The sequence below is a fragment of the Pogonomyrmex barbatus genome, unplaced genomic scaffold (genome assembly GCF_055798465.1).
Source record: "Pogonomyrmex barbatus isolate J1 unplaced genomic scaffold, ASM5579846v1 scaffold13, whole genome shotgun sequence".
NCBI classification, from domain to species: Eukaryota; Metazoa; Arthropoda; class Insecta; order Hymenoptera; family Formicidae; genus Pogonomyrmex; species Pogonomyrmex barbatus.
Window position 1 is genome coordinate 7,225,018 of NW_028297109.1, and position 27,985 is coordinate 7,253,002.

The 27,985-nt window shown below is 34.2% G+C and overlaps 7 protein-coding genes across 8 annotated transcripts in view; 6 read left to right on the forward strand and 1 right to left on the reverse strand.

Moving 5' to 3' along the window:
* Window positions 1-3,966, forward strand: LOC105424339 (uncharacterized). The gene is made up of 4 exons (XM_011634529.3): window positions 1-291; window positions 590-794; window positions 976-1,186; window positions 3,169-3,966. The coding sequence occupies exons 1-3, from the start codon at window positions 153-155 to the stop codon at window positions 1,172-1,174; spliced, it is 543 nt and encodes a 180-aa protein (XP_011632831.2). The 5' UTR covers window positions 1-152; the 3' UTR covers window positions 1,175-1,186; window positions 3,169-3,966.
* A 916-nt stretch (window positions 3,967-4,882) lies between these two features.
* LOC105424340 (uncharacterized) lies at window positions 4,883-7,226 on the forward strand. 2 transcript variants are annotated; one of them, XM_011634530.3, is made up of 4 exons: window positions 4,883-5,049; window positions 5,993-6,122; window positions 6,292-6,520; window positions 7,046-7,226. In XM_011634530.3, exons 2-4 carry the CDS (start codon window positions 6,041-6,043, stop codon window positions 7,095-7,097), a joined length of 363 nt encoding a protein of 120 aa, XP_011632832.2. In that variant the 5' UTR covers window positions 4,883-5,049; window positions 5,993-6,040; the 3' UTR covers window positions 7,098-7,226. The 2 variants fall into 2 exon arrangements, with proteins under 2 accessions (XP_011632832.2, XP_088928705.1); XM_089072579.1 differs by lacking the exon at window positions 4,883-5,049 and adding an exon at window positions 5,635-5,880.
* Window positions 7,227-13,528: 6,302 nt separating this feature from the next.
* Window positions 13,529-18,950, forward strand: LOC105424342 (uncharacterized). Its single transcript, XM_011634532.3, has 4 exons — window positions 13,529-13,846; window positions 14,260-14,690; window positions 14,970-15,391; window positions 15,646-18,950. The coding sequence occupies exons 1-4, from the start codon at window positions 13,762-13,764 to the stop codon at window positions 15,677-15,679; spliced, it is 972 nt and encodes a 323-aa protein (XP_011632834.2). The 5' UTR covers window positions 13,529-13,761; the 3' UTR covers window positions 15,680-18,950.
* Window positions 18,951-19,220: 270 nt separating this feature from the next.
* Window positions 19,221-20,626, forward strand: LOC105424341 (uncharacterized). The gene is made up of 3 exons (XM_011634531.3): window positions 19,221-19,335; window positions 19,917-20,229; window positions 20,467-20,626. The coding sequence occupies exons 1-3, from the start codon at window positions 19,251-19,253 to the stop codon at window positions 20,483-20,485; spliced, it is 417 nt and encodes a 138-aa protein (XP_011632833.1). The 5' UTR covers window positions 19,221-19,250; the 3' UTR covers window positions 20,486-20,626.
* Oatp74D (Organic anion transporting polypeptide 74D) overlaps window positions 20,090-27,985 on the reverse strand; it is a 132,996-nt gene continuing 125,100 nt past the window's right edge. The window contains exon 13 of the transcript XR_016138321.1: window positions 20,090-20,225. The gene's annotated coding sequence lies outside the window, so the exon portion shown is untranslated. The remainder of the gene's footprint in view (window positions 20,226-27,985) is intronic.
* Window positions 21,296-23,290, forward strand: LOC105424343 (uncharacterized). The gene is made up of 6 exons (XM_011634533.2): window positions 21,296-21,451; window positions 21,602-21,644; window positions 22,321-22,448; window positions 22,564-22,795; window positions 22,961-23,078; window positions 23,165-23,290. The coding sequence occupies exons 1-6, from the start codon at window positions 21,401-21,403 to the stop codon at window positions 23,256-23,258; spliced, it is 666 nt and encodes a 221-aa protein (XP_011632835.1). The 5' UTR covers window positions 21,296-21,400; the 3' UTR covers window positions 23,259-23,290.
* LOC105424344 (calaxin) lies at window positions 24,557-27,822 on the forward strand. The gene is made up of 4 exons (XM_011634534.3): window positions 24,557-26,013; window positions 26,359-26,467; window positions 26,589-26,842; window positions 26,939-27,822. The coding sequence occupies exons 1-4, from the start codon at window positions 25,718-25,720 to the stop codon at window positions 27,159-27,161; spliced, it is 882 nt and encodes a 293-aa protein (XP_011632836.1). The 5' UTR covers window positions 24,557-25,717; the 3' UTR covers window positions 27,162-27,822.

Below are 27,985 nucleotides of genomic sequence, written 5' to 3' on the forward strand. Positions count from 1 at the left end.
GTCTCTCAGCATTCAAAGTTACGTTGTGAAATTATGAGCAATTTCCTTGAATTTCGATGGTGAAGGGGTTTCCTATAAAAGCATATGAAAAGAGAAACCAGCTTTGAATCGTTTTTTAGACGACTTACAAGTAACAGTGACGTTTCCGTTCCATGATGAGAAGATTTGTACTTTTAATGACGGCGCTTGGCGCGATTTTTCTGAAAGAATCGTTCGGTAAACCGACAGAAGTGGCAAATTCTGATGTACTGGATCCCGTTGCTTTGATTGTGAATAATACCACTGAAACTGGTCAGTAATCAAAATTTTATAGATTAAAACTTTGTGTAATAAGCGTATTTAGAAAAAAACATCATTTAAAATGCTATTTTATTTACAAAATAATGTAAAATTTATTTATTTATAGATTAAAAGTTCATTTATTTTAATCGTGTATAACATTTATATCGATAAGATATACTTTTTAATTTTTTTTAAAGAAAGTTGTGTTATTACTAAAAATTTAACTCAAATACATAAATGTCAATATATAAATGTTAAATTTTAACACGGAACAAATATCTATATATTTAAATGTCTATTATTCTAGAGGCTACGAGAGAACAAAGATCGCCACAATTCGGTTTGTTGGGCGGTTTGTTGGGCGGTAGTGACTATTATGATTACAATGATGATGCACGCAATTATCATTACGGAAATAAGCGAAAATATTATCACCATAAACCGTTCCAACACCATAGGCCGCATGGTTTTGTCGGAGGACACGGATGCCGCGGTTATGGCTGTGGCGGAGGGTATGTATAGTATATTATTTTACATAATTGACGATCAGAATAGTAATCTTCATTTTACATGTAAACGTGACAACTCAAATATGAAAAATTAAAAAAGGTCTTATAGTGGCTTTTACAAATGTTGGTAAATGGGATTTGCAAGAGAAGTAATCGTTTGCATTCTACTTTCTGATTTACGCAGATGGCAGCCGGACTACGGCGGCCATCATTCCGGTCAAGGAGCGTCTTTTGCCTCAGCATCGGCAGGATCTATAGGTGGAGGTGGTCCTTATGGCGGAGGACACAGCCAGGCCAATGCACAGAGCGCGAGTTTCAGCGTCGGGCCTTTCACAGCCTCGTTTAGCGCTGCTCAGTCCTCGTCGGGACAGGACGGATTCTGAATCCGTGAAAGGGTAAGCATGTTGAACCACAAATCCTATTTTAATTAATTATAATTATCGCCATGTCTATTTACTTAAATATTAATTTAAAAAAAATTTAATTGAGGACATACAACGCTGATAAAAATAAATATAAATATCCTGCACATTATTAGAAACAGAATAATGTATAAAAAGATGTTAAATAACAGAACTGATCATTCAGATTCTCCCTTTGCGTTTGTGAAATTACATCAATCTTTATATTTACGGTCAATTAATTAATTCGTATTTTAATCATATTATCGTTAAAGATTATCGTAAAAAAGTCTTCATTTTAAAAAGAGAAGATACTTTGTGAAAATACTTTAAGATTGGGCTGTTTAATTATAAACATCATTGCTGAATCCAAAGATTATATTTTACGCGATATTAAAAAAATAATCATATTTACGTTTGAATTGTATATACCGAGGAGTATTCCATCTTTCGCATGCTGAGAAGGGTTAAAGCCCAAGGATGTTGCGCTGCAGCATAAATGTGCCGCCCACGAAATTGCGCCGGACTCGTCTCGGGCATAGGTCAACGAACTCAGGGGGCCCGGAGGTCGGGTTCGGGAATCCGCGATTCGCATTATATTACCGCGATCTCGTTGTGCTCCCGACACCCCGCGCTGCGCGCTGACCCAACGCGGATGAAACGGGCTCGAAACATCTGTCCGGCGCGGCGGGCCCCGAAGACGCAACAATCTTTGTCGGGGAAATACGGGTGTATTTCACTTTCGCCGGAGTGTGCGCTCGTGTGAGCACAAGAGCGACGATTACAGGCGCGCAAGTGTGTGTGTGTGTGTGTGTATGTGTGTGTGTGTGTGTGTGTGTGTGTGTGAGGGACCTGCCCGGAAAGGCCCCGCGAATATGAGCTGGCGCGGCGTTCGCGTATTGTGTGCCATTGAGGTACATGGCTCTTTCGGGGTACGTGTGAAAAAGAATGAACAAAGGGGAAATGAATCTTCTTGGTTCTCAGGCGATCGGCAGACGGCCAGACAGACGGATTAACTCGTTTTAAAGGGACGGCCAGACGCCATATTGTTGTTTTGGGGCCCGTAGTTTAGGTACGACGCTCCTCTCTCTCGGCGCGACGAACCGGTCCGTTTTAGTCTCCCGAGAGATGCACCTACACGTGAATCGGAGTGTCGATTATGCACACACTTGCGACGCTTGGACATGCAGTAAATGGCTATTGTTCGTTCGAAGGGAGTCAGAGAGCTTGGGACTCGACCGAGCGAGTTTAAATCGGATCGTTTCCGACTGCTAACATGGAATATAAGCATGACAAGATTGATACCAATTTTAAAGCATAACGATGCATTTTATGACTTTGAGCTATGTATTAAAGATATTTTGATTCAAACCTGTTCCTCAAAAGATGATTTTTTTAAATCAATTTCGTGTACTTCGAACAGTTAACATTATTTTTGAATTTTTTAATTTACGCCTGCAGTCCTGTATCTTCAACATTTTTTTTTTTTGCATAACTCCGTAAACGTTTTATTACGCTACGCTGTAATCGGAAGGCAGTGATATCGTAGTTGTTTCCATAATGGGATTTTAAATTATATGTAATCCTGTGTTGACGCAACCTTCGCTACACAATCGTTAAATATAATTAGGAAATTGCCCGAGACTTACTTCTTTTCATTAAGAATGACTCAGCCAATTTGACATGTTAAAAATAAAATTTGTTTCTTACACTCGACGTAGCTTATCTTTCAAAAAAATACAAGTACCTTTACTTACTAATCTTATCATTTAAAAAAATCCAGCGAGCTATAAAAATATTTAAACTTTACCCAAAACCATTTTCTCTCATTTTCTATCTTTTACTATTTTTAAACAAGCATCTTTTACTAAATATATTATACAAAATTTATTTGCGCAGCTAGCTTAATAATAATGTCAACGGAGTCAGACATAATCCGTATATCCTGAATGTTCAAGGTTTCTTATTCTTTGCAGATCCGCAGAAGCTGCGCGGCCCCGAAAATCACCCCTAATTTATTTCCACCATCATCGTCTCTCCGCCATCATTGTGGGTCCATTGTTTACAAACATTCTACGTCACTCGCTAAGAGCAAGTAAATAAGCCTAACCGCGTGCGCGAGCCACCCTCTTGCCTCCTGCGAGAGGATTTCCTGAGCGAGCAAGTTCCCTTTGTCCGCATGCCAGCCACCAGATGTTCCCCAAAATAAAAACGAGAAAAATATCGCGACGTAGCGCCGCGATTTGCGCACGAACAAGCGAGACGGAGGCGAAATCTGGCAGGAGAGGAGCGAGGACAGAGGAACACGAAGAGCGATGAAGTAGGGAGGAAACGCCGCGAGACGGAGGGTCGTTGGATAAACGGCACAAAGAGATAGGAAGCCGAAGGGAGGAGGGCCTTGTAAAGAGCGAGGGCCCCCTGAAATCGAGATCCGAAAAGCCTCGTGCAATGACCGGACGAACCGCACACGCAATCTTCTTCGCCGGCGCAGCATCCTCCGTTTCGAGATACTCTCCTCACTCTCCTCTCCTCGCGCTGCCAGGAGGAGAGCGGCGCCCTCGAGGACGCCCTCCTCCATAGGAGGATGCGCTCGCTGAAGAACGTCGTGAATCTTCGGCGAGAAATACAGTTTATTTATTTGTTATTTAGCGAAGGATACCGATGGACCAGTTTTGCAAGTTTTCTAGTGATCTCCATTAGTAATAAATGTCTAGTAATTTTTGCGCTATTTTTAAAAAATTAATAAATAAAGAAACTTGTAGAAAAAAAAAAAATAGAGATTATCTGATATTTATTCGACGTATTCATTTAAAATTTCCTTGTAAATCTCTCCTCTTGGAACGATTTGCATAAAACGATGATTAAAATAGTTTTAGAGAAAGAGATTAAATAATTGCGTTCTTATTATAGAAAATTAATTAAAATTAAAATTAAAATTATACTCGTATTAATTAATTCTCGCTTGCTTTTTTATAGTTCTTTATAATAATAAACACGAAAATATTCATGCATGACGGCCGGAGAAGAGAACTGAAGAACATTCGAGAAATTACGCTCGCTTGTTAAAGGTCCGCTGTGATATTAACCGCAGCTTATTGGGCCGAGATACCCTGTTATTTTTTAAACTACTAGAGGATCATTAAGCGTGTTATATTTTGCGCCTCAAAAATCATCTAAGGTCACAAAAGAAACCTAAGTCTCCGACTCTTCTTTCGAAAAATACTATTCGGAATATTAACTCTATATTATTATTTAGATAAGATCTATACCAAAGTCAAGGAACTTACATTCCTTTGGTTTATGTAAGAGAAAAATTCTCTTCTCGAAAGATCATTGGCCAATCGTCGCTTGAGATTGGCATTTCTACATCTCATAGCGACGTCCACCCTGAAGAAGTGACATCCACGACACCCGAGATGTGTCAAAGAGGCTCGTTAAAGGTCCGTCTTGTCGTTAACCATTGTTTAGCCGCTCCTGGACACCTACGGCCCTGCCAGCCGGTAAACCAGTCCCTCCGTCTGAGTAAAGAGAGAGAGAGAGAGAGAGGGAGAGAGAGAAAGAGAGAGAGACAGAATACGGGAGTCGTCCAGATAAACAGACGGAGAGATCGGATGAGAGGGACAAGGAGAGAGGGTGTAATCGAGAGGAAAAAATGAAATAGAAAGTGGTCCGGCCAGTGCAACAGACTACAGTACATGACGTCTTTAAAGCACCTCCTCCCGTGATACTCCATGGGCCTGTTCCTGTTCTCCACGTACTATAGCAAATCCGCGATGCTTTCTTGAAGGCTCCCGCGTCATTGTGCTCGCATTTCTCGTGCGGTTGTCGACTCGGAAAGTATCCTCAACTTATCGCCGGTAAGTCGAGATACATACTGCTAAGTATTAAGTGTTAAGTCCGGAGTCCATGGTACAAGTAAGTGAGACTCAGCTGATCCATAAAAAGGCCCGTTCCGTCATCTCGAGCGCAAGGTCGCAGGCGAGGATGTCGCGCGACGATAGAAGTGATAAAAGTTAATCGTAGTGTTGAACTCGGTGCGATTTATTTTTTAAAAAGGATACGACAAGTCGTATGTTTTTTTTTAACTTTTTTTTTCTTTTCAACGACGTGCTAAAATAAAATGCTAATTAACTCGAAAAAGAAATTAGCACGAGTAGTCATTAGTCATAAAAGAGACTTTGATTTTTATTTTTAAGAGAAAAGTTTGAGAGAAAGTTAATCAAATTCTACACGAATTACTACACTGATTTATTTAAACTATTTAAATTATTTTAAATAAATCTTATCTAGATTCTTTTTAACAATATTTTTTAATTGCTTTTTATTATTATTATTATACACACACACATACACACACACACAACGCACAACGAGCGCTCTTCAAAAAATACTAATTTCTAATCATATTTAATTATAATTCATATAATATTTACATATATTATAGCATTGATATCGTCTCATTGCGATAACGTCAATCATTGAGTTTCACAATCCGCTGCTTTTACGTAAGCTTCTGCCGTAAGCTCACTGCTCTAGAAAGTGATTCAATTAGTTATTCTTCGAACTCACGTTCTTACGATTGGTGATTACGAAATCGTCGAAGGCCTTTTAACAATTCTACCTGAAGCTAACGGATGTTGAGAGATCCTGACTACGAAGGCGTGACTCAATAATAATAATAATAATTTGTTAGCATAATTTTTTGTATGATCGAAAAAATTAGTAGCGGTATAGTAGAAAGTTTTAGCGACAGTTTCGTATCTATTTCTCACGTATTATTTTTGTAAATTTATTTTACAGGATAACAAAAATTTCGGTTTTTGGACATATTAAAATTTCCGTTGCAAAATGATAAAAATCTTGGTCCTTTTAATATTCAGTTCCGTCTGTATCATAATCAATGCTCAAGAGACGGCATCTAATGAAAAACGTAAGTAAAATGATAAAAAAAGTATATATATATATTTTACATCTACATTATTTGATTATGTATTTTAAAAAGAATATTTATTTAAAAATTTTGTACAAAATAGAAATTTAATTTGTATTTTTTTTTAATAATTATTAAATAATTTACTTAATTTTTTTTCATTGCGCAGCATTTTTCGGCCAGACGTTTGATGAAATTGTCGTATCGTCGGATTTAAATGTTAGAAGAAAATCAAAAGAAAATCGTCAAGGTAAAAGTTTATTATCAAATGTGCCGTCAGCAACTACTGGTCCACCGGAAAGACCGACTGCAATTGCGTCCAGACTCGTTTCTGCCGATGGAAGCCGTATAACGCCAGAAAAAAGAGAGAAACGTGGCATTGTTACAACGCGAAGGAGGTAATTGATAAAGAACTATTTTCCTTGTTTGTTGAATTATTTAACAGGATCAGATGTGAATTAAATAATCTGTTAAAACGTCAAAGCGCTAAAATAGTCACATCACCGTATAAATTTGTTAAGTGTTCATAGGCGCATAATTTAAAAAGAAAAATTAAGAAATCCTTATTGATACCAGCTGCTGATAATATTTTGCTATGTTTTACTAAATATTCAATCACGATGTATTCACTCAGTTGCTGTTTACCGATAGCCAAACCGCAAAGTAAAATCTTTGAGCACGCGATTGATTCTTTGACCGATACTCGTTCGATAATATAACTAGAGAAAATATTAATTAGTATTAATTAGTATTAAACAGTATATTAATTAGTATTAATTTGGAATTTAAAATGAAATCGAAAATTTGTTTTAAAATTGCACTTAGCAATATCAATTATGAAGTATTACAAGAGTGTAATATCAATTATCAATATTAAATTTATAATGTAAAAATGCACGTGGACTTAGACAAACTTATTTTAGGTATCTGGATCTGGGCGTCGCGGGATACTTGCTGAAATCTCGGAAACGGTGAAAATTTTACACTCCGAGGACAACCGCACGACCCTCCATACCCTCATCTGTGATCACACTACTTTCGATGAACTTTTAGGCCACGGTTCATGTAACAAAAAGGATAATAAAATTTTTCTGTGTCATAACATTCCCAGCTTTCTCACTGTGCGCTGAAAATATTATTTTTTTTTCTTTGACTTTTTGCAAATCCATATTTTATACAAACCACGACGCAATTAACTAAATCTAAATAATATTTAATATCTTTATCTTTGCATAACAATTAATATTTAAAATCAGGATTTCTTTTAATTTGATAATAACTAATTTAATAATTTAATAAGTTATCGAGATTTATTATCATACTACTACTATTCCTTTTTTTTATTAAAATTCTTGATTATAGATATAACTTTAAATTTAACACATGTTCACACATTCGCACGCACATTTCGTTAACAAAATCACTTCTTTGTTTGAAGCTTAAGAAAAATAATATGGTAAATTTTCGCGAGACAGTGACAAATGTAATCTGAATACAGTTTCTTCGCGAGCACATCGTTACTGACGGAAATACGTCACGGTCTCACAATGCGATCATCGGTCGGCCGATTGTCAAGCATTCCGCGTTCGTATGCAAGCTGAGAAAAAAGATCAGTTGGCTGAAATATGGTAGCTCACACTCAAAAGAGAGCCGCTAGCACGATCGTCATACAGCGATCGCGATGCATCATGTCGATGCACCATGCCACGCGATGCACTCATGGCACGTGACACGCATGTCTAAAACGAGCCATGTCAAAACAGCTCGTTTGATAGCGTAATATCATTTCGTTAACTGGTTGAAATTATAATAATAAAATCGCTAGATCATACTTAATATTTAATAATTAAATTTTTAATTTTAACTTTTGATTTTTAATTTAATTTTTAATAATTAAGTAATAAAGATATAAAGACCTGATTCGAAATTTACTACATTTGTTATTTTACATATAGATCCTCAACAGATTCAGCTAACAGATTTTTATATTCACATTTTTTTTTCAATTTTATGAATTTTTGATGTTTTCCTTAAAGTCATATGTTTCATAATAATTACTTATCACATAAATTCTTCGCGAACGCATGCATAGCAATGTTTCTATTAGTCATACTCTTCACATTACCTTTAATAAGCATGACCAGTAATGATGCTACATGAATAGTCGTATGCAAATTTTCTGTCTCTATCAAATGAAATTATATATTACGCACCCACTATCTCCGGTATACAGAAGAGTTGCAATTTTTCTTTGAATTGGATGCCGGAAGATTCTTGAATTTGATTTATGACCAGCTGTAACATTGCAAATAGCCGATCGTTCACTTTGTACATAGCAAGCAGGAAAATTTCGCATTCCTAATATTAAAATTCGATTAGCATTACGTATTATTTTATGTGTATACTTAATAATTTGGAAGATCAATATCAGTCGATACACGTGAAGAGATTGTCAGATTGCGTTATGTATAATTCTTATGTTAAGGTCGAAGTGATCTTAATCTCACGCGTTGATTCAGGCCGGAAGTAGCCATCCCACGATGTGAATACAAATACAGCCGATCAATTTTCTCGGCTAGCAAGGAGAATGGACCGGTGCAGGTGTTTCGTCTTCGACCCGATCTCTCATTTGCATCAAACCTCTATCGTGATGCAAAATTCGTAGTTCCCAGTGTCCGCGCGCGCGCGCGCGCGCGCGCGCGCGCGTGTGTGTGTGTGTGTGTGTGTGTGTGTTTTTGTACATGTAGACCGCTTGCGTATATGCGCGGGCGTTTATGTCGGCTGACAGTGCACCTGCAACTATTTTATGTCTTCCTTGGAAAAGCTGGACACTAAATCCTAAAACGCGCTTCTTCACCGTCGATTTGCTGATTATTGACGTCAGTGGTGCAGCTAGAAGATTAGATTAACTACAAAGGTGGAACGTTGTTTTATTTCAGCTTTACCGAATTTTATGCTGAAAATTTAAAAAAAAATCTTAAAAATAATCATATTTATATCTATATTTATATCTGTATTATTTAAAGAATAATTTTGTTTTAATAATAATAATTTTTTATCTAATTGTTAAAAATTTAAATGAATATGATAATATTTCATTTTTATTAAAATTACCTAAAAAGCTCTCACTAATATTATTCAAAGAGGCATTTAAGTAATTAATCAAAAGATTTTGAATAATTTTACTATGACATTTTTGTTGTACATTTTCTCAAATTTTCAGAATTCTAACGACAGAATTTTTCGTCTTAGCTACGCCATTGAACAGGATACTACGCGTTTCAGGCAACACGTAGTATATTACGATTCAATATAGCACAAATCCTCGTTTTATTTGGAAAATTTGCAAAATGAACGCAATCCATAGGCGAGATATTACACGGTCATTCAACCCACCGTACTTACCGGACTTACCGGACTACTCTTCGTGATTCGTTTTCAAATAAGATCGTGGATATCGCTACACCGAACTGTTTCGTGGAAGTTGAGGTAAAAATCTCCAGTGTATAATAATGTGTATAATAATGAAAATTTTTGCCTTATGTGGACGTTTCAATTATTCCGAAAAGATATATCATTTAAAGACTTTTTAGAGATTTTAAAATATGTGTAAAAGAAATAAACATATATATATATTTATGTGTGTAAAATTAAAAATAGAATAAAAATATTGATACGTGAAATTGAAAATATTCATTTCAAGGAACCTTTTCGGTAATGAATGCATATGACTTAATCCTTTTTCGTTGGAATCGATGCACGAACAATGAGCGACAAATTCACACGTCGATTTAACATGCGTCACGAATTAATCAGCATCACTTGCCAGTCGATCGCTCGACAAGATTTCGAGTTAGGCGAGGCTACCAAAGTAGTACGATCTGTATGTCTCACGTCTTTCGACGGCTTGTCGCGCGCGTGAGCGCCGATCGGCGTATGCTGTTGCACAGCACGTGTAATTCGACATCGGCTAATCTTAATTCAGCCTGCGCGATGGCACCAAATGAGATTCCGTCGGCAAACCCGCGTGGACATTCGCAAAAGCGGGAGTCAGGTGTACCGCTGAAATCCTGGGAATTCTGGGATCTCTGTTTTTAATTCCGCGACCCGAAGGGGGACCCTGCCGCTTTCGTATACGAGATATGAATTTCTCTGTCAACGTATTATAAGATAATTCACAAAACTCAGCGCAAAAAGTATTGTAATTTTTTTCCAATATAATTGTGGAGAAATATAATATTGTAGGTAAACTAACTCAAACTATATTTAAGTAATCTAATCTTGCATTATATTTACTTCAAATCGGAATAATTAAGTAAGTATAAAAATTATTTGTAAAAGTAATATAAAAATCTCAACTTGTATTAGCAAGAAAAAAATTGTGATAAAAATATGATAAAAAATATGTCGCTATGATTTTAGAAGACTGATTGATTGTAATATAAAAATATTAAATTTTATATATTTTTTTATATACATATATATATATATATTTTATATATATATATATATATATATATATATATATATATATAATAATTAATTCTGTATCTTTTGCGTACAATACATGCCCGATATATCTTGTGAAGAATAATTGTAATGCAACGGTACTAGACGCACCTGCTTTCCGCATTATAAAAATGTTTCATTCGCAAATCGGACACACATCTCAGACACACTATTCGGTTATTGAACTCGTCCTATATTGTCTCTCATCCAATCGTTTGCCACTTTAAATGCGGCGTATCAATGATTTATTTTGTACATTTTTACTTAATTTGAAAAAAGAAGCATTAATTATTTTTAACTTTTTGAAATGCAAATTTTCTCAGGAAGAATCTTTGCACTAACGTTATACAATTTATTTATTATATATTAATATTAATCCATTCAGATACGATAAAAATACTTAATTTAAAAATTTATCGGCAACAATTAATCGCAAATAAATTTCTATACACTTGCTAAAGCTCTTGTGATTTACTTTAGTGGGGTCATGGATTGTCGAGTAGACACAGATTAGAATAATCATTTGTTGTCACATCCGTTAAATCAGTTTATCGATCGCGCTCGTATTCCGGTAGACGCAGACGTAATATACATACCACGAATCCGCGTTATTTCATGAATCAACTCCGAATCGCACTGCTTTCCAAGTCACGCATATCGTATTTCCGAGCGTGACCAGGTGGATCAAAAAGTAGCGAGTCTGACAAAAGGCAGGCGTATCGCGGTTGGTATCGCAAAATTCGTACATCATCCCGCCCGGAATATTTTTTATGCGCCACCGCATTCTCTTCCTCTTCTTGGAGAGCATCGAAATCAATCTCCGCAGCACATTCGCGACGTCGCTATTCTCTTGATATACGTAGATCACGATGCGTTCCTACTATGAGTTCTGGAATTACAATCGCTGAATTAATTTGGGAATGCAAATATATGGAACCTCCAAAGAATTTTTTCTTCCTTCACAACCGCCGGACCACGCGTTATTTGCCAACTTCAATTGGATCAATAAAATAAAGATTAAATAATTACATTAAGCATAAATTAAATGAGCAATTCTGACTTATAATCAATATGACTAAAAAATATTTCGTAATTTACAATAATTTAATTAACGTGATGCTATCTCAAGACAACTGAATATCATAAAAGTTTTTATTGCAAAATAATCTTACTTATTCTTAGAATAATTTTGAAAACGATTTCAAACAATTTAAGCAACGATGACAAACCTATCTACGAATATTGATGCAGGTTTAACGTTAACTTCTTGCACGACGTGTATTTTTTTAATATTAATATTATGTTACGTGTGATTTTTTAATATTAATATTATGTTAGTCATATTCGTCCGAACGAGCGCGGCTGGTCAGAGGTAACGATAATTTTTCAGGGATGATCAAGGAATCCGTAAGAGTCCAATGGTAGTGGCCCTGGCTATCGTGTCTGGAATAGTAAAATGCGCTCATAGTCGGATCCGTCTTGATATGTCAGAAAGAGAGAGAGAGAGAGCTGGAGGGAAGACGAGAGGGAGGGAGACAGAAAGAAAGTATCCCTTCAACCATGCTCCATCATCTTCAGCTGTAAAGGCAGAAGTGGAATTTATCTGATCCCTACGCAGACGTTCTCTTTGCATGACGTTCCTCCATTCACATTTTATGTTTGTGACGTACAGCGCATCCCTCTCATAACTTTCCAAAGTACTAATCCGACTTCCTCGCAATCGCGTTTAATCATGCAGATTTGTTTTGCGGTCGTTACGACTTGAATTTTGAATTTTTCCCATGACCCTGTGCCTATTTGCATTTCTTTTTTTTTTTTTTTTTTTTTACATTTACTAATGATAATTTTTGCAATCGCATTTATCAAGCTTTTAATTTTATTGACGGCATGAGAACTTTCCCAGGGAGGTCGTTATCCCAGAAGAAAATGGCGGTGAGTGAATGGCATGGAGTGAGCAGAATTCTTCGATTCTCTGATCGTGTATATTTATAGAAACGATTGAAAATACATGAAGCTGCCCGCGAGCCTGTTTGTCTGGCACGCTAGATTTTTCTATCGCATCTTGATCAGGGTGACTCAGAACTCACATCGTAAAAGAGGGAAAGTGAGGGGCCATCGGCCCTCCACAACATTCATCAACCATCGCCCATTCACATTCCCGCCGTTTCCCAAGCGAATTCATTACAAAACACTTTGTTTCAATCATGAGCTTCGCGCTTACTTGGTTCTTTCTGATTCAAGATTTATTGGACGGATTTATTCAATGTTCTCTTTCATTATTGATTGATCGCTGTCATTAATCAAAAAACAATGAATGAATTGAAGAACACAGAATATTTTAATAAAAAAAAAAAAGAAAAAAAATATCCAATATAGATATAGTACAAATCAGTGTAAATCTAAAATTGCAGTCTTTTCCCCTTTGATTTAAATTATTGTAAATATTAATAAATTTGTTAAGGAAATATTTTTTACACACATCAGACATGTGTACAAAATTACTAGATGTTTCGTTTTAAAAAACACATGTAATATCGATAATTCTACTTCATTTACGTAAAAGAGCTCGAGCCAGAGATCATCACGGTCAGTTCCTATTTCGGACCGATATCGCAAATTCAGATTGTCATCGGTGCAGATCACTATTAATTCATGTGCCGCATTGGTCATGGCGGTCACGTAACGTTTGACGATGCGTGTGTTTGCTTTGACCGTGATCCTGACCGTATAAGCAACCACTTGAGGAAAGCTGGTGGGGTATCTACTTGATCCCGTATCCCCCTGTGTATCCACCAATGGATCCGATCCATCTCATACCCCCGTACGAGGTACCTACCCAAGGTACCTACCCATCCCATTGTTCTGTGTGTTCCGTGTGGTTCATGGTATAAAAGCGATTGCGACAGTGAGGACTACCAGCATCGTGCAAAAAGTTGATGCGTCAAGTAGATCGGCAAGGTTCGGTGGAAGTGAACCGCTTAATTATCAGGATTTTCTGTTAAAGATCGCTCGAGCACGAAAAAGTCGATATTACTCAAAGGATCTCTTTGAAAGGGAAATCAAGGGTGATCGCATAGAAAAAGGATCGTTACGAAAAACTTGAGGACGTAGGATTATTAAGATCGGAGCGATGGCTAGTTGCATTAGCTTTGTTCTGATTGCAATTGCGTCGACGATCGCGATGATGGAATCGAAGGCGATTCCAGCTGGACCTAGTAAGTATTGAAAATTAATGACTTTTTAATTTGCAGAGCATTATTTGCAGAACATTATTATTAGGAACAGTATTTTTTTATAGATATATTATTATAAAAGATCTCAAAATTTCTTAAATAAATGCTATAATGTATGATATATAATAATAAAAAAATATATAACAAAAGTAATAAATCTATAAAATTATGCACTAAACAATGTACGATAATTAACTTAGTTCTATTAATAAACGCGATAAAGACACAAGATTTCTTTTTAGAAAAATAAAGCTCTCTCTCTCTCTCTCTCTCTCTCTCTCTCTCTCTCTCTCTCTCTCTCTCTCTCTCTCTGAAAACTAATGACAAATATTATAATATACTAATCATAATGGCATTTTTTTTATCTTTAAATTAAAAATCCGTATTGTTTACAGTTTCCGTCACATTGGATACTTACAGTAATCCTGTGATGTTCCTAAGGGAAAAGAGGACAGCTGTGCGTTCTTATCCGCACAGAACAATGATGTTCACTGGTTACTACAGACCGATACGTCGTACGAATAACGATGGTCAGGCAACGGGCGTTTTTGCGCAAGGAAATGCCGTGAGCGGCGAAGCTTTCTTCGGCGATGTGCACGCGCCACATCTTAAGGGCGGTCCGGAACCGATCGAGGAACCGGAAGTGTCCAGCGCCGAGGCACAGGCGGCGCCGGCATCCGAAGAGGAGCAGGAACCCGAATACCACCATCATCGAAACGAGGTGCATCGCCATGAGGAGGAGCAGCATCACGAGGAGGAACAGCTTCATCACGACGAACCGCATCATCATCACCATCATCATCATCAAGATCCTTTGACTCCTCAGGTACGAAACTTTCGTAAGCTTTACATGCGTTCGACATATGCAAATATAACTTTTAAATAAATAAATGAGCGACCAGAACCAGAAATTCTAAAATACAATAAAATCATAGTGAGTTTATAATTTTTTTAAATCAGATATGTATATGCTTAAAATTGTGATGATTAGTTTTCTTTTTAAACTAGTCAATCATTCTCAAAGTAAAGCATTATTTTAAATATCAGATTATTTATTAAATGTTTCTATAAAGTAACTATGTATAGATCTGTATTATCTGTGTAGGGACATCGCGAATCAGAGCAGATTCCGCTAACTACTGAGATTGCGCAATCGGAAAAGCCGATCGCAGCCAGCACGGAAGTGCCCTCATCCGTGGCTCGACCAAAAGTGCATCATACTAAGAAAACGCACAAGACACCCGTAACTGTTAATGCTGACGATGACGAGGACGATGAGGACGATGTGGATGAGGAAGATGAACCGGTTGTACCATTCGTACCTTTCAAAGGCAACAAGCGTCGTCAGGGATATCCTCATTTGAACAACTTCTTCCCTATGGTCTTCAGCTTCCCAAGATTGGCTACTCGCGCTGGATCCTCCGGATCTATTCCTGGTGCCATTACTGCCATCGCAAATAGTTATTCCACAGGGAAAGGTGGAGTCGCCAGCTCAGTAGCTACCGCTTATGGAGGATCTCCAACTGGGTAAATTATATTTTCTTTTCTTTGAGTTTTTTTCATAAAATTGCTCTGAAAACAAATTATTATAATTAATTAATTATATTAGAAAAAGGATTCTTTTAAATTATATTGAAAATATTCTCTAGAAACGTTAAATTAATTAAATAATTTGCAGAAAAAGCTATTTTTATTTAAACACTTGTTATAAGAAATAAATATATAAATATGTAAACAAATTTATAAGTATTAATATATTTCTTATATAATTTTTTTGTTAGGAAAAAACGACGCCCGCAATCATACGAAGAATAACACTTAAAGCGATCAATATATTATCGTTGAAAAACTGACTTCGTTTCGGAACAACTTTTAGGATGAAGTTAGAATAAAGTCTTAAATATTTAAAAAATATATAATACCTTTAAAAATAGAATTATTTGCAGAAGTATTTTTAAGAAGAAAACAGAACTATAATTTAGGGAGCAATATTTAATCTGTCTGAAATTGTGCAATTTTTTACATAAGATATTTTGTTGAAATTAAGTAAATTATCATAAATTTGCAATTTTTTAGTATTTAGACTACATTAAGCTTTAAATTATTGCCGTACTACTTTATAGTAAATTTCCAGACAGACTGTAATTGTTTGACTTAACAAATCTTAGATAACTTGAATTAATTACGTTTAATTATATCTAAATTTAAATGATATGCAAAGTTAATTTTTAATAAAATAACTGTAACATTAATTGTAGAATATATTATAGTTGTAATTTATATAGCGTATAAAAGATTGATACCGATGTAATACACAATAAATTATAGATTTTTATATAGATTAAGAATTCTGATTAAATATTAATATACATATAACTATTACTGTTGTTTAAAATTTAAAATTTTTATTTAGAAATCTGAAAAGGCAAGTAAAATTTAAAATAAAATTGATTGATTTATACATAATATATTTTTCAATAAATATCTTTTTGTGAATTTAATTTATATATGTTTTTATTGTGAATGTTAATTTTAACAAATACATAAGAGAAAAAGTTAAAATAGAAGACTGGCTTTATATTTTCTAAAATTTTAAATTGTGTATTATGTTATACATAATATATGCATTTTGTTTAGATAAAAAATGTTAATCTTTAAGAAAAAACTATTGTATGATACTAAACATTAATATAAGTCATATATGAAAATACAAAGTTGACGTATTTATTGTCTCAATTACGCACTTTATTCAAAACGAGGTGTATATTTTAATAATCCGTAAATAAATTAATAAAAAAAGCGATAGCTATCATATATAACAGATTATGACAAATATAAAAGTAAAATGTAGTCAAACTACATATTTTACTTTGACATATTTATTTTTACCAAATTTATCCGTAAATTTATATGTATAGCTGATTAAAAAAGTTGATGGGATCAATATGAACAGGGAAACTTCAAGATTTCAAAATATTGGAAATTTCTTGAATGTGCACAATAAAAAATTATATAAAATAAAGAGCTTTCTTTGCTGCAATATCTGCTATATAATAATGTTGATAAAACAATAGAGAAATTTTCATGACTGATAAAGATCAAGTAGTTTTTCGAAAAACGTTTCTTTCGATGTTGAACAAAGACAGTTAAGATAAACATCCGTTGACGTAATTTATATTATGAAATAGTTTTGCGCCCGATAAGTTTACACAAGTTAAGTACAATGATGAAATTACTTTATAATTTTCAGAAAAATAAAAAATTGGAATCATTGATTCTTTAAACATTTTGATAAATGCAAGTTAAAAAAGATGAGAACTACTTTTATAAGAGGGCGATATAATAATTATAGGTATTTTACAAACAACTATTGATGCTTATCAGAAAAATTATATCTTTGCATAGGCAAGAGCCGGCAAAATTATAGGCTCACTTTGCACTTCTCATGCAAGATTGCAATCACTCGTCTTCGGAAAGAATAATAATGTGCCACACGTAATATCCAGTTCCATTATAGGAAGTCCCAAATTTAAGTGTGATGTAACTTTTAAAACGATTCTCTTTGGGTACGGTTGTAAAAAATCTGCAAATTTATTGTGCGAGTATAGATATACTACTCATCTTCTTAGTTGAAATAAATTCATCGAATTAAAATACTTCTGCAGTAATTTTTATGTAATGTAGATAACATGATAAAATACATGTAATGCTAACGAGCAATTTGCCTTAATTATGAATAATATTATGCTAATGATTTTATTCTACATTAGAATGGGTTAATAATGGGAATTCCCATTATTTATGAATAAACTTTTGAAGTGTTTGCTAATTAAAAAATTGTCTGCAGCAAATTTATTCACCACATATAGACACACACACACACACACACACACACACACACACACACACACACACACACACACACACACACACACACACACACACACATTGTCAGATCATTTTCTAATTTTATCTATAAAGTAATCTCCTCCAATATTTAAGTTTCTAATTTTATTTACAAGATTACAAAATGTTTCAGATGTCAGTCTATTAAAAATTCCGAGTAAACCGAGTAACCTTCTTCAAAGATTTCATAACCTACTTTCTAAATAAACATCTAAATTACTTCTACATCTATTCTCTGGAATTAAATTTTACAGAAATTAAAAATTGTATGTAGCATATATATATATTTAAAATAATTTTTAATTAACTCGTCAAAAAAGTTTTGAAAACTATCAACAGTATAATTTAAGAATAAAAAATTGAGGATTAAAATACATTTGTTCAGCAGACTATCCACAAAAAATCGCGCTTTCAGTAATAGCAGTTTAATAGAGTACCTAGACGGGGGAATCCCGTATACTCGTTCATCGACCTAAGATTGTGAAGTCCCGAGAAAAATCAAGGCCACTAATTGACCGTTAATGTATCTCTTAGACAAGCAAGATTTCAAGTTTCTTCAAGCTTCAACTGATTATTCCGGTATCTGAGTGTAATTAATGTTGGTCAATGAATGTCATCTGAAGATGATTATATACATCGATGACGACAGTTTGAGAAATGATGTCTTGAATACTTATGCAACAGTGGAATGCAAGAAACTCAAAGGTGAAAAGGGTTAATAATTAAAAAACGTGTTTTTATCTTTGTATCTTGAATGCTGGATTTTACGTGACTTTTCTAGATTTTGTGTTCTGTTAAGAATAAAATGCCCAAAAGATAATGTAAACGACATGTCGGACAATAATTATGTATACAGAATTGGTACTTCCGTTCTCCGTAAAAACCTTCACCGTGCTTTGTGACTATGCCAATCGTTAAACTCAATTGTTTGTACAATTTCTTCAATATTAATTAATTAACTATTAGGTTAAAAATCTATTTTTAATTTGACCTCTATATTAAATGTTATAAGCTTAATAATGATAATTAATCTAAAAATTAATAATTAATTAGTTAATCGTCGATATAAAAATATGTTGTTAACAATCTACCTGCTTTTTCTCCGTGTTTTCTCTTGAAAACTTTACTGTTTGGCTACTAAAAATGAAGACGATTCAACAAGCGATTCACCGAGGATTGCTGGCTCATCCGCTCGGACTTGTCACGAAATGACGTTTCCACCAAGAGAGCAGGAAGTCGTCCCAGGGACACAGCGCCAGCGGCGTATCATCGGCTCAACACCGACAAAGAAGATGCTCATCTTGTTCGTACTAATGATATGCGGCCGATTCGACGCGGCCAAAACTGCCTGTTTCGTATCTGCGTAAACGCGCGACATTGGGATATCCCGGAACGCGGACGTATATAAAGACTGCCTGGTCGATTTTCTCGTCATCATTTGGCACCGGATACTCTTGGCGGTACGATCAGCATCGGCAGAATGTCGAGACTCGCGATCCTCTTGCCCGTTGCGCTGTTCGTTGCGATTACAGTCGCGTTACCGGCGGCTCCACCGGAATCCCAAGGTAAAAAACAAACATAGCTGGTAATCGTGAAAATATCACAGGAATTGGAATTTTGATTATTATAGATTAGAATTATTATCGAAATAATATAGTATTATTATTTCATTGGGTTTGTGTCAAAATTGCAAAATAACTGGAAATTTTAATGAAAAATTTTTCGTGTAAACTCGGAGGCTTTTAAAACAAAGAAAATTTATGAAACATAATAGTGCATTGCACTGATTTATACGTCGCATCTCTTTTCAATTTCAATTTCGTCTGGATTAATTTTAATAAATAATGCGCCCGGTGTTTTATTGATATACGTCTCGATTAAACAGGAAAGAAAGAATCAGATTATTTACTTTTTATGACGATGATATTTCGAATGTTTCATGATTAATTGCACTTGATAGAAATACATACATAGTGTCAAAATTTGTATAAAATATAATTAGAACTTTTGATAAGAATGTTGATAAATATATCGAATCAATAAGCACATTATTATCATTAAATAACACTTTTTAGTTTATTTTCAAGATGTCTTGAAAATAAATTAAAAATTAAGTCAAAGTTTATAATCAAAATTGCTTATTCAGATCTTCAAAGAGTAATAAGAGCAGCCGCACCGGAACCTGCACGTCTTAAACGTCAATACGGCGGCGGTTACGGCGGTGGTTTCGGCGGTGGTTACGGTGGTGGTTTCGGCGGCCCATCGCGTTATCCGGGTTTCATCGGAGGGCACCGAGGATTCGGAGGTGGTTGCAGATCACATGGAGGACCATGCGGCGGCGGTCCATCGCATTATCCAGGTCTCATCGGAGGTTCCTTCGCCAATAGTGGAGCCAATGCCGGTTCGATAAACACACCCTTCGGCGGTGGTTCCTTTTCCTCCTCGTTTGCTAATGCTGGGTAAATATTGTGAATTAATTATTTCGAATTTCTGAGAGGTCAAAACTTGTTAAAAAAAAATCCCATGTCTTTTCAACATCTTAAAATATCGTTATATAATCCGTGACATTAGTCCGCCATTTTTCCATCGATTAGCATCATTACGTTGATCATTTCTTTTATCATTTTCTAATTCTGACATCATTTTGATATATGTTTGGATAGTATGCGATTTACGATAATGTGTTTTGATTGCAGTTCCCGTTATGGACGATGAACGACTTAAGAAAAAGGCTTCGCTGTCATCGAAGGTTGAGAATGGACTCACGTGACAATAAATTAATTGTACTTGTGAACTTACTATATACATATAAACGCTAATATTTTTACATAAAATAAATTTATTTAAAAAAAGGAATATTTGGTTGTTTAATTTATTTCATGATCTTTTAATGTTTCATTATTTAATCATAAAATTACTTCACAAGAAGTTAAAGAAATGGTATAAAAATAAAAGGATATGTAAATGTGTTTTAATATTAAAATTACATTAATTTGCGCAATTTTTCACATCTTATTATTTCTTTGTAGAACTTAAAATTATGTATTTATGTCATATATATTGAAAACATTCGTATAATTTCTGCGTGATATAACAATACATTTTCAGGATGTATTCACAATATCTATGAATGTATTATTTCTCAGAATATATTCAGTATATCAATTTGAGTAATCATTTCTCGTGTCTTCTCAAAATGTACTCAGAATTTACCACACGGTAAATCATTTCTCACGTGTAAATTAAACTTGTCACAATATTTTAGAATCTGTAAACGTTTTACAATTAAAACCAAAAGTAAGAATAAAATTTCGACTCAGAAACATTTTATACTTTAGGATTATTCTACAATTCTATACTGATATTTAAACAACATATTATGTTACTGCAGTGATATATATATCTAATTGCAAAATAATCGTGCAAACCTATGCATCTGAGTCACTTCGCGCACTTTCGATGCACAACGACATGTTCGTTTATTTCTCGCCGGATGTTTCTGTCAAATGTTTTGGGAAACGTCGCTTACACAAGTGCCTTTGTTCACATACTCGATACGTATAAAACGACTTCGTCTATTAGACGATCTTATTAGAGTTTCACTTAGCGAAGCACGAGTAACCGGGGGAGATGAAGATGAAGTTCTTCGTAATTATATTATTCGCCTGCTTCACGATTGGAGTAAGTTCCTGAAGATTAATTTTTCCGAAAGGTGTGACTTTGATTTTTCAATTACTTGAAAATTAAAGCTCCCCTTCATTATGTACTTAATCTAAGTTTGATAGATTGAACATAAAACATCGTGTGATGAAATAAAATTTTTGCTTTCAGGCGCATTGCCGCTCGTTCACGTTTTCGAATGTGAGAGATGCAGGTAGGATTTTTTTATTGTTTTATGTTTGCGTCATATGTGCGTCAGAAATCAAACACTCATACATGTATTATACAGGGTGTTTCGCAAGGCTTCTGTCACCACTCGTAAAAAAATAAATGGGACCGAGATGAACATAAAAGTCCCATACCATTTTGTGCTATTCGCAATAATAATCGAGATATTAATTATTAAAAATCACCGTATTAGTCCGACTTATCGGCAAAGCGCACGATAAGATACTGATACCTGGCGATCATCGTTGATAAGCGCGTGAGGAATTGTTTACTTCAAGCGGCTCGTGCGTAGCTATTGCCGTTTGAAATAAACAATTCCTCACGCGCCTGTCAACAATGATCGCCGGGCGGAAGTGTCTTACCGCGTGTTTGCTTTGGGTCGGCATTTTTTAATAATTAATATCTCGATTATTATTTGCGAATATCACAAAATGGTACGAGACTTTTATATTCATCTCGGTCCCATCTATTTTTTTACGAGCGGTGGCAGAAGTCTCGCGGAACACCCTGTATATAAAATATTTGTTTATCCATAATTCGTTAGATTAAAAAATACAACTTGCACAAAAGTCAAAATGTACATTGAAATATATCAAATCAGAATGCATTATTATCAAACCAAGTAGAAAGTGTTGTGTCAAGTAATTCTTTAAATTTAACAGACGAGAAGATTTCTATAAACACACCGGAGCAATTAAAAGAGTTAATTACATGGTACGAAGAAAATTTCGCGAAGCTCGTAAAATTTGCCATAAAAATAAGCAAGAATAAGGATAATAATAAACAAGAGGTAATAATAATACGTTGCGACGTAATTAAGTAATATATGTATACAAATTAATTACATTGACGTTAATTAATGCGCAGGTCTGTTAGTTTGAACTAAATAAAGTGTTACATTTTAGATACAATTTTTAAATCAGCTGAGCTCTCTTATCGAACAACTTGTCCAAGAGCAATTTAAAGAGAGAGGTATGTATGCTAAGCTCGACAACGATACAGATTCTATTATACAAGCAACAAATAACAATCCGACAGTAAAAAATTTTGACAACGTCAAAGATTTAATTAATACTATGAAGGAAATTGATATTGTTTATCAAGATGGAGAAATTACTGATGAGCACATTCGAATCAGTAAGTAATCATTTTTAAAATGTATTCTTATATCGAGAAATGATATTAACATTAATAAATCCAATTATTTAAATAAAATATAAATTATACAAAGAGTTATGTTATACATGTAAATTCTATATAAATTCTATAAAAAATTAATTAATACTTTAAAATTGACTGCAGAACGAGCTGCTGAAGGATACAAAAAAACCGCAACATCAGAAGAACGGATGACTAATACGTTACTTGATATTCAACGTCAAGTGGTGCAAATTCGAAAATATTTAGACAAGTTGTGCAAGTAAGATCATCATAAAAGCAATTATAAGAAATGCAGACTACGTCACTAACGTGTTAGCTAATTAGTGGTTAATTTTGACATTTTAGAAAACATCATTCAACGTCGACGACTATTTTAGAAGAAAACTCCGATGACGACATCTTCCCCGTTGATCAGTTGAACAACGTACCAATTGTATAAAACTATACTAAAATATACTAAAAAAGAATTAATACGTATCATTATATTAAAGTTCTGATAAAATATATATGAATAAGAATGAAATTTTAATATTTAATCTTTTTATAACATGCTTGAAAGTTATAAGAACTGGATCTACTATGGTATTTTAATAAATATGTTTAAATGTCATGCTTTTATAAAAATATAAATGTTACATCTAAAATATATAAATACCACTAAATAATGAAATAAATAAATATACAATTATATTAAAATAATTAAAAAGTATGTATTATTCATGTTGTTTAATTTTTAATAATTTTGCAAATAATTCTTTTGCAGCAGTTTGTCTTGTCTGCTGTACGTTAAATATTTATGCATCTACGATATATCATCCGTCCAATCTGTTGCTAGATATCGCGTTAAAATGTTTTTCAACTTCGCTATTTGATACGTTTGATCGATAAAAAGTAGTCGTCGCTGACGACGAAAGCCTTGTCACGACGAAGCAGTTCTTTGTCGTTAATCGGTAAGTTTTTTCCAGATTTAATCGAACCTACCAATCGTATTAAACGCATATCAACAAGAGGCAGTGAATCTTTTTAAGTAGTCTCCAGTTACATTTCAACACATCGAACCATTTTCGCACAATAAAGAAGATGACGGTGACCAAAAGTCACTCGCAAGAACCACTTTCGCGCTTTCAACTGCACAATGCGCTTTATTAATATATTTTTAGAAATAATATTTTTTAAATTATCAAGCGCACAGTTATCACTGACAATTATTTGTCATCATTACTGCTGTGCTTCTATTCAGAAATTGAATTTTTTCAAGCTTAATTAGCTTAATTAAGAATGTAAAAAAAGTTAATTTTTATTTTTTATTAATATCTATAATTTGAGATAATAAGATAAAAAAAAATGTCTCATCTCTTAACACTTTCTTATATAATATAATTTATAATTCCATAAAATTCTATCTGCAAAATCGACAATTATGTCAAGAACTGCCAGGTAATATGTTTTTAAATCAATATATGTAGATTAAAGCGAAACTCACATGCATGCTACGTCAATCGCGAGTTAGAAGTTAGAGAAGTTAAATTGAGAATCCATAGATACGGAGAATCCATAGAACACACGTGTCGATCATTATCGCAGCACGATCTAATTTGGTCTTCTATCGTAGTCTTCGTTCTATATCACTTCGAGTCACTCTAAAATTCCATTCGCTGGCATTCGTTCCATTAAATTCATGTGTAATTAAAATGCATTTAATTCATATAGAATAAAGCATGGAGCGTAAACCTTTCAAAGATTTCTTCAATTTTTCGTGTCCTACTTTGTGCACGCTGCGTGCCAAACTTAAACAAATTCTAAATAAATGCACAAGTTGGCTTGATTTAGACAGTTCGTAGTCACGAGTTGTAGTCACTATCTAATGAGAAAAGTTTCTACATGTTATCTCGCAAAACGACTACGAGACATGAACTTTTTAATCTCTCAATGTAGCGCTTCAACATATACAGTAAAGGATAATACAATATTTATAATATAAAGCGCAAGTCATCACTTATGAACTTTGTGTTATAACATTCAGTCATTTTTCCTTCTAAATTGCAAATTGCATTCTCTACGCACGCAGCCTGTGTTACGCGCGCATAAGTGTACGATTTAAATTCATTGGAATATTATGCTATGCGAAAATGCTAGCGAAATCGACAAGCCAACTAACAAGGGAATTACGCAAATGTGGTCGTAAATAATAATAACTCGGTTGCGTGAGACAGAGGCAATCTTTTGACGAACAACGATTGGCTGTTTGCAATTTTTGGATATGAAAAAAGAATGGCTGTCCTCCTCCTCCTCCTCCTCCTCCTTCTCTTCGTGAATTTATTTCTTATCGATTAATTGACTCGATTGCCTATATCGGTCCGTGGTAACGGTTTCTATTTTCATTTCCTTTTTTCCCGTTTCTAAGTTCTAAATTTGCATTTTTATTACAATCATGATTATTCCATTCATGATTATTCCACACGTGCAACATTTCTGCGGTAGAAAAGAAACTTTAGCAAAATGATTGCCTATGTGAATAGTCAGTGTAATTTAAATCCATAATAATAGTAACTTGAAGATTATTCTATTACTCTATTCTATTATTCTACTACTTTTATGAAACATGTTCCTTTTTCAACTTCTAACTAAATATATTACACTTGAATTTTACATTCAAATTTTTTGTAATGTTATTTGCGTAAAAAATATTGTCATTGTTTTTAATTTTGCAGAAAGAGAATGAGAAGTTAAAATTGCTCAAATAATTTTGTATTGAATAACGTTAACGTATAATAATTTTGTAATAATATATATTTGTATAATTTGTAATGTACGATAATTTTGTTTTGAATAATATTAACACAAACACCTAAATTAAAATTTGTCTATCAGTTCGGGAGTTTCAGTCATTGAACCGAGATGTCTGAACGAAGCGTCACGCCGACTGGAGGGGCTCAACCAGGCGTCGGCGCCGACGCCGAGCGTCGGGCGGGCATAAGCGTTCGTGCCGGCCCGACGCTCATGAAAAGCGTCTCTATATTCCTGACGAGCGGTCGCAAGGCATCAGCAAAGCGGCAGATCCCCGCCGCTTCCGGCAAGGGCGAGTCGTCGAGGAGGAGACGTCGTAAAAGAATGCCGGAGGGCGGAGGTGCCAGGAATTCCGCGTACATCGTCAAAGTCATCGAGTCTCTTAAAAAAAAGACGAGATTCTCCAGGCGAGTCCGTAGGGACGCCGTCGATTATCCTTAATTATAATTTTCTAGTGTTTCATTTTGTTACTTTTGTTAAAAGAGAATAAATAAAGTTAAATAAAACTTTAATCAATCAAGATAAGGGATGTAGATAAGTAAAATTAATAAAATTAGATTAATAATGTAAAAAAATTAATAACATTAGATAATTTGCAAAAATGCGTTTTAAAATGTTCTGTTGTAAATAACATAACAATTTAATGGCATATAAATGTATATAAGTCGAGAAATAAAAACGTTATCTACGTTTTATTACGCGGGGAATTATTCGACTATTGTTTGATTTGGAAATTAATTTGCTTTTATTAGGGTGGAACTGGATAATCTCTGCAAACTTTATAAGAAATTAACTACCAATTCCGGTCAACAACAAGTTGGGTCTATCGGCAGAAGGCCACAATCGAGGCCGGCCGTCGAGGTAATTATATTCGCAATTAAAAATTTATTAGACAAATAAAAAAATGGAAAAAAATATGTAGATTATTAATTAATATATATATATTGCATTAAAAATATTTGAAACTTATGTTGCTCGACAGAAAATCGACAGGACTATTTTTCGAGAACTTCTTCACAACACGTTTCACGTGATCACGGAGGACATTTTAGTGGAGCGTTTATTCTGCTGTTGGGACCGCGAAATTGAGGGTGCCATCAGACTCGAGCCGTGGATTATGGGACTCGACGTGTTCCTGCGGGGTAGTTTGCGTGACAAGATCTCTTTCTGCTTTCACGTATACGATTTAAACAATGACGGATACATCACAAAAGACGAAATTTTTCAGTTGCTCAAGTAAAAAGCAATTAAAATTTTTTTTATCATAATGTCTATTATGACGTAAAAATCTGTCTTATTCGTAATTGCAAAACTACTTTTTCAATTTTGTAGAAATTGCCTGATAAAGCAACCAGGTGAGGAGGATCCGGATGAAGGGGTGAAAGATTTGTCGGAGTTGGCCTTGAAGAAACTCGATGTCGATCACGATGGAAAAATATCGTTTCGAGATTACGAAATGGCGGTCAAAGAGGAACCGCTATTACTAGAAGCGTTCGGACAGTGTTTGCCTACTGAGGAAAGTTGCGCAGCTTTTCTGGCGACTCTTCAATCCTAAAAAAAATCTACAAAATTAGATTAAATAGCTGTGTTCCTATACAAGTGTTTTGTTGCAAAAATTTTCCCAAACAAACTTCTTTCAATAAGAGACGTTGTTGAGAATTGATTAGTTACATAATATATAAAAAAAAAAAAATATCCATGCTCCGATTCTTTCTTGAAAACTTCTCACCACGTCATATCACTTATCAATAAGTGCAATTGCGATGGAAATAGGTTAGTTTGATTGAATGCTTGTATGTGTAATTGAGCAGAAAATACATCAATTGCTATAACGTGACATTGAAGTAATTATTAAATCTACTACGCTCTTCTCGAGGGCTTGTTTTCGTAGTTAATGATCGATGGAGAACAGACAGCTGACCTGTCGATCGCGATATGTTATCAAAAGTATGGTGTAACATTATAATCATTGGGATATTGATTCCTTATAATTGAAATTGACGATTGATAATTCTTCCAAGTTCTTCGCGTTTTCTGTATATAAAATTAGCATTTACTTGCGATAAACATTCAACTTTAATATTCAACTCCAATTGAACAATATAGATTTCACATCACATTTTAGTTTTATTGTTTAAATATGAAATTATATCAGAAATTTTTGCCAATATTAAAAAATTATACAAATATTGAATATCCTATTTTTACAAACGTTTAATTAAATAATAATTGTTGCCAAAATGTACAATATAATTAATATAATTTGTTCTTCTCTTAATTCTTTTAATTCCTAAGGATTATAAAATTATGTTTTCTATAATTACTACACGTAAAAATAATTGGCCGATGTCATTTTAATTAATGAATGTTTAATGAATC